Below are 7,091 nucleotides of genomic sequence, written 5' to 3' on the forward strand. Positions count from 1 at the left end.
TAATTTACATGTTTAATTTTTTTTTATTTTACTAAGTTCATTCATTAACTTTTATTAGTGTTTCAATAACTTTTTTTATAAGTGTCATTTTCATACTGAAAAAATTATATTACTGTTTAGTAAATGCTTTTCTTTTTTTTAGAACGTCGACTTTTTTGTATTTTAGGCAATCGCATTCTCTAAATTTGGAAAGCCTCGATGCCCCACTCTAGCCAGACTATGTTGTCTTAACCGGGTCCACGCTGACTTCAGAGTTTGGCTTGGGTGTTCCCCCGGGAAACCATACCACCGACTGCCACTTGACAGCCGTTGTGCCACCACAAGAGTAGAACTCTCTGGCGTAATACACGATGGGACGAAAACCCGGGTGGGCTCAGGATTCAAACTGACAACCTTTGCACAAGGCCTAGCTCAAATCCATCATTGCCAATATCCACCAAAATATGATACAAGTAAGATTCGAAATTGAGTCTCCATTAGAAAACCCAAACCTTCATCCACTAGGCCACAAGTGAGGGATTAGTAGTGAAATATTTAAAAAATATATTATTAAAATTATATACATTTTATGTCAAACAACCAATCTTCTTCTTTAATTCCCTTTCCCAGAGTAGGAATATCCAAATTCAGATTTCTATACAACTCATAATGCATTTAGTACATCCAGTTACAGATCATGGACAATGCAACTTTTTATCTTACAAAATATTAACCATTTCATTTAAGGTTTTAAAGCTACATCCATACACATACCCTCAATCTCTCTCTTCATCTTCTCTAACCTTCTTGTTCTTCTCCATTTCATCTCAACAATGGCTACTCAGCTTCTTATTCTCCTCATTTTCTCCATGGTTGCTCACTCCAGTAAGTCTTTCTTTATTTCTATTCTTTTTTCCATAACAAAGTTAAAAAAAATAAAAAGAAAATAATAATAATATTAGCAAACAAGATGTTTGTTAGTTATACATTATTCTCTTATAAACAAATACATGTTAAGAAAATGATTATAGATATTACTTTAGTCTTGTGTAGATTTAAAGATAAGAAAAGAAAATTAAAAAAAAAAATGACTAGAGACATTAGGCATTCCCTTTGCAACATTTGAGTGATGTTGCATATTATGTTATGTTGACTTGCACTTTATGCTATGAAAGTTGTACATTGCTTATAACTACAATGTCGGTACATTTACATACTATTCAACTATATATTGTGTTATGTTGTGTAGGTGGTACTTGGTGTATATGCAAAAAAGGTGTAAATGATAAGGCTCTACAAATGGCAATAGACTATGCATGTGGAAACGGTGCAGACTGCACCCAAACGCACCAAGGTGGGAGATGCTACAACCCAGACACGGTCATTGACCACTGCAACTACGCTGTCAACAGCTATTTTCAAGCCAAGGGTCAGGCCCCTGGCTCATGTGACTTCAATGGTGCAGCCATGGTCACCAGCTCTGATCCCAGTTAGTATATATATATCCTTGTACCCAAACACTACCTTATCTACATACACATTTTATTATTAATGATTTGTTTTTGTATGCATGAACAGGCTCTAATGGGTGTTCATTTCCTTCTTCTGCTAGGTATTTCTTTACGCCTCATTTTAATAATTATGAGCATTTTATACTCCTTTTATATTATTGTTTTTTTTAAAGAATATATATATATATATATATATATATATGTGTGTGTGTGTGTGTATTTCTTTTGTAAAAGAAAGATGATTAAATATGTCAAAGCTAGAATGAGTTTTAGTGAAAACAAAACCTTTTCAAGTAAACTGATTATGCTCCGGTTATTAAAATTGAAAACTAATTGAAATGCCCCGTAAATATGGGGATGAACTAGTGGAGATGTACAACTGTGTAACACCGTTAGGGTCGTTCAAGCTAGTTAAAATATGATAAAAGTCGTTACCTGTAATTTGTTAAGAAATGAACGATTATAGAGATTTTGTCTGCCTTGGTGCTTTGGTTAGCCGAAAATTCTTTGGTTTTTTACTTTTAAAATCGTGAATTTTCAATAGAACATATATTTTAAAATGCAAAATACTACGTACTTTCAAGTAAAATCTGATAGTTTGAGGTTATAAAAGCAATGCCTTACCGGCTTGACCTATGGAGCCACAAACTTTGGCTTACCTTCTTATATAGTCGAGTCTAGTCATTGCTATTATAACTTGAAAGTGTTATGTTTTTTTTTAAAGAAAAGTAGCAATACTTTGTATTTATAAAATATATAAATTTTTGAAAGTTCAAAATTTGAAGTAAAATCCTAGAATCATGGCCAACCAAAGCCACAAGCAGGACAAAACCTCTTTAATCTTTCACTTTTTGAGAATATCTAGGTAATGACTTCTTTTATCATCTTTTGACTAGCGTGTACTACCATCATGTTGTTACAGCTTACAAGTTGTACCATATCCACTAGTCCATTATTCCTAGGTAGGTATCCAATGTCCATGTTGTTAATTTTTTAGCAATCTGCACCTCCATAAGGCTGAGGGGCGTGGGGGGTTCTAATGGGGGTGTGAGTGGGGGCTCCAGCCAATAATATTGTGACGTGTGGCAGAGAGAGAAACTGGATAAGGGGGGTGTTGGAGCCCCCGTTGGAGCCCCTGGCCCTGGTGTGGAGGGGTTCCAGCAGGGGCTCCAGCGGATTTTTTTTTTATTTTTTTATAAATATATTCAAAAAACGTATTATTAAAAAATCTCATAAATTATTAAAAAAACACACATTAAAAAAAAAACATTAATATCTAAAAATAAAATAAAAATAAAAGTACTAAAAAAAACATTATTCTTATCCTTCGGCTTGGTCTTCTTCGATCAACCTCTTTCGGATACGTTCCTTTTGCTTTTCCATCAGCATTTGATCGACCGGATTTAGGTTACTGAAGTCTCTAGTAAGGAAGTCCAAATCTCTCATTCGACTTTTTTCCTTTTTGTCATTAGAGACCACCTCCATGGTTTTGTTGAATTTATTGAGGGATTCAACAAGATCGACGATGTTTACGGCTCCCCCCTCAGCCGGTTTTTTCCCCTTGGCGTCCCTTCCCAATGGCCGCCTCCTCGGCGGTGAAGACGTTTCCTCCCCCGCAATGTTTAGGTCGAATCCAACGCGGCAATCCGACCCGGCGGAAGTGCTATACGCTCCAGATGAACTAGTTTTAGTCCGTTTCGGCCCTACTTCCGCATCAAGGTCCGGCGCCACCAGCTCAACCCACTTGGAACACCTTTTCAACCTCTCCCACAACTTTAAATCGTCCCACGTCTTCACCATCCCATACATCCGCAAACACTCCTGCCTCCACTCTTCGACCGTGAAATTGTAAACCGCCAAATCATCACTGCCACTTGGTCTCATACGACCGGCGTTCCTGTTGAAAAGATTAGTAAACAAGCCGACAAATTTTCTGATTTCGGACCACCGACCCGAAATCATATCGGCGTTTCGCTCTGTACTCCCAACGAGCGTATAGAACGTCTCCCTAACCTTTGTCCAAAAAACCTTGCTTTTTTGGTAGTCGGCTGCAAAATGAATAATTAAATTAGATTTCCAGTTAACTTTTTTATTTAACTTTTTTATTAAAAATCATTTTTAAAAACGTTAAAACAATTACCGCAACGCCGATCCTCAGAAATGACTATCCAAGCCCGACACAAGGCTTCCTTCTCATCCGATGACCACGGAGTGGTTTTCCGTTTCGTCCTCGGAGTCGAAGCCGGTCCCGGCCCGTCCGTTGCAAGTTGTTTTTCCGGTGGACGCGTCTTCTTGCTCCCGTAGCATCACCGTGTGATTCTTGTGTCTCTGGAACAACAAAGTTAGGAGACGGTTGTATGTTGGATGGTTGAAAGCCGGATGTTTCTTGCGGCCCCGAATAAAACATCGGTTGGTCTGGTGACGACCATAAATCGTCGTCAATATAATCTGAATCTAGGTTTGGGTACCAATTTCCAGACATTTTTGGGTATTATATAGGAGTTTGGGATATTATATAGGAGTTTGTAAGGTGAAATTGTGTTTTGATATGGTTGAAATGGGAGTAATTTGGGGTATTATATAGAGGTTTTTAAGGTTTTTTTTTTAAAATATCGGAGCTCAACGGCTCTTTCCTGCCTCCACAACGGCTCTTTCTCTCTCTTCTCCTGCGACCACACTCACGCCTGCCTGGGGGCTCGCGCTCGCGCCCCGTTAGCGCCTGGGGGCGCGAGCGGAGGGGCTCACGCGCCCAGGTTAGCGCCCCACACCCCTCAGCCTAACTGGTGACCATCAATTGTTTGACTTCTGTTATGGTGACATCAACATGTGACCAACACAGATATCCTGAACCCGTTACCCCATGGCACCGTGTGTGCTATGGGACTCATGGTTTTAAATGTAACAATATTTTTGAAGAAAACAAACATTATATAGAGTTATATTACAGGATTTTCTAGCCAAAACTATTGATATTTTTACAAGAATTATATTCCTGTTTGTTTGACTATCAACTGTAATATATAATATAATTTTTTTAGTGATTTTATGACTTGTAAACAAATGGATGGCGTGGGTTTGCCGAGGGTATCGTCATCCATGACGAACGAGAATCCATGGATCCTAGCTCTTTCCCCCTTTGTTATATAACATCTCTATTCCTTTTCTAGAATAAGTGCATCCACAAATAGGTCAATTTAGGTGCTTCTAGAAGAGATGATGACGGTGTAGAGGCAAAATGGACGTTATTGTGTAAGAACTTCTAATAGTACGAGCCTATGTTGTAACTTATGTGTTGAGAGTGTGCTAATGATTGGTGAGTTGTAATTTGCGCGTTCGAAGTTGTATATTGTTTTAGTTTTATTATTTTCTTTTTTTAAAGGCTTAAACAATTAGTTATAAGAATTTTCTAATGGAACTCATGAATTAGGAGGTGTTTGGGTAAATGTCAACTTATTAAGTTGTTTCAGAAACACTTAAAAATACAACTTTTGCTTATTCTAAGTACTTTTCAACTTAACTTGTCATATATATGAGTAACATTCCCTCATTTTTAAACCAAAAGACAAATCCCCTTTGATGTTTTCAGGGGAGAATATAATTAGCCAACATCGTAAAAAAAAGCTTCACTCTTTTCAAAATGGAATTATAATAGTTGCCAAAAAAGGGTATAAAACATGTGTGGGAAAAATGAGTTGAAAAAGAAGTAAAATCTAAAGTAGGGTTTGTTTTCTTTTATCCTTTTTCTGCTATGTGACATATTGCACAAGTCACAATAGTTTAAACTTTAAAGACTTGTTTCTCATTTACCAAAGGTGGATTGATCAACTAAAATTATATATGTATGCAGTGGTACCACTGTGACAAATTCGCCCGGAAACACTAGAACACCAGGTTCCACCACCGTGACAGCAGGTGGCACCACCACTTCTCCCTACGGCAATAACCCAACCAACACCGGTGTGTTAGGAGGTGGTATCGGCTCTGGAATGGGTACGGGATCAGGTATCAACACGGATCTTAGCCATGGGTTCATGTTACATCATGAAACTAACACCTTTTTGGCCATAATGGGTTCAACACTTGTAATGCTTTTGTGGGGTTGATGAATGTGTACAAGTTGGTAATGCAAGTGGTAAGGTACAAGTGGGTAATGCATGTGGTTTAGAGGAATGTTTAAGACCAGGTTAAATTTTTTCTTTAATTTTCCCATTGTCTATATTGGGAGATTATGAGGGTCTACATTTTCTTTTGGTGGTCATGACTTATTCACTTATGTGATATCTACCAATTTCATCTACTTTTTTTTATATAATTAATTATATGTGAATGTGTATTTTCATGTGAACCAATGACAATATTAGATGGAATCCTGATAATAATCTTAAAATCTGTAAATAGCCGTTAAAAATACTATAAATATTATAGAGGTTACTTAAAAAATAAAAGTTTCTAACATTATCTATCAAGGGTAAGTGAAATCATCCTGATTAAGTTTTTGAGTTCGGTCATATGTCGGGGTTGACTTCCTGTAATGTTTTGGTCATGTCGTTAACATAATATGAAATAGTTAAAAGAATTAAAGATAAAACATATAAGATAATAATACACAAAAGTTGTTTATTAGGCTGAGGGGTGTGGAGCGCGAGAAAGGGCGCGTGAGGCCATCCGCTTGCGCCCCGGGGCGCGAGCACCACACCACCGAGGCGCGAGAGGGGCGCGAGAGGGGCGCGAGCGCGGATTTCCAGGCGGGCGCAAGAGGGGTAGCGGCTGGGAGAACGCGTGAAGTGGCCTGGGAATGCGTAAATAGAGCCGTTGGGCTCTTTGTTTATTAAAAAAAAATTTTTTTTTCTCTATAAAACCAATATCACATACCACCCAAAACCAATATCACATACCAATATCACATACCACACCCAAAACCCAAAATCACCCAATCTTCCAAACCTTTTTTTAAAAACATGGCTGGAAATTGGTACCCAAACCTAGATTCAGATTACAGTTACGACGATTTATGGTCGGCACCGGACCAACCGAAGAATAAGAATAATGTTTTTTTTAGTACTTTAATTTTTTTTAGATATTAATGTGTTTTTTTAATTAATGTGTGTTTTTTTAAATAATTTATGAGTTTTTTTAATAATACGTTTTTTTAATACATTTATAAAAAAATAAAAAAAAACCGCTCGCGCCCCCTCTCGCGCCCATCCACACCAGGGCCCGGGGCGCGAGCACCAAAACCAACACCCATCTTATCAAGTTTCTCTCTCTGCCACACGTCACAATATTATTGGCTGGAGCCCCCACTCGCGCCCCCTCTCGCGCCCCCCCACACCCCTCAGCCTTAGGCTGAGGGGTGTGGAGCGCGAGAAAGGGCGCGTGAGGCCATCCGCTCGCGCCCCGGGGCGCGAGCACCACACCACCGAGGCGCGAGAGGGGCGCGAGCGCGGATTTCCAGGCGGGCGCAAGAGGGGTAGCGGCTGGGAGAACGCGTGAAGTGGCCTGGGAATGCGTAAATAGAGCAGTTAGGCTCTTTGTTTATTAAAAAAAAAATTTTTTTTCTCTATAAAACCAATATCACATACCACCCAAAACCAATATCAC

At 38.7% G+C, this 7,091-nt stretch overlaps 1 protein-coding gene across 1 annotated transcript; it reads left to right on the forward strand.

Moving 5' to 3' along the window:
* The first annotated feature begins 805 nt into the window (after window positions 1–805).
* Window positions 806–5,615, forward strand: LOC143582810 (PLASMODESMATA CALLOSE-BINDING PROTEIN 1-like). Its single transcript, XM_077065297.1, has 4 exons — window positions 806–864; window positions 1,229–1,468; window positions 1,558–1,591; window positions 5,338–5,615. The coding sequence occupies exons 1-4, from the start codon at window positions 813–815 to the stop codon at window positions 5,591–5,593; spliced, it is 582 nt and encodes a 193-aa protein (XP_076921412.1). The 5' UTR covers window positions 806–812; the 3' UTR covers window positions 5,594–5,615.
* The last annotated feature ends 1,476 nt before the right edge of the window (window positions 5,616–7,091 follow it).

This window comes from Bidens hawaiensis, unplaced genomic scaffold, assembly GCF_021521415.1.
Source record: "Bidens hawaiensis isolate Kalapana, Puna unplaced genomic scaffold, B.hawaiensis_p1.1 tig00032005_1, whole genome shotgun sequence".
In the NCBI taxonomy this organism is placed as follows: domain Eukaryota; kingdom Viridiplantae; phylum Streptophyta; class Magnoliopsida; order Asterales; family Asteraceae; genus Bidens; species Bidens hawaiensis.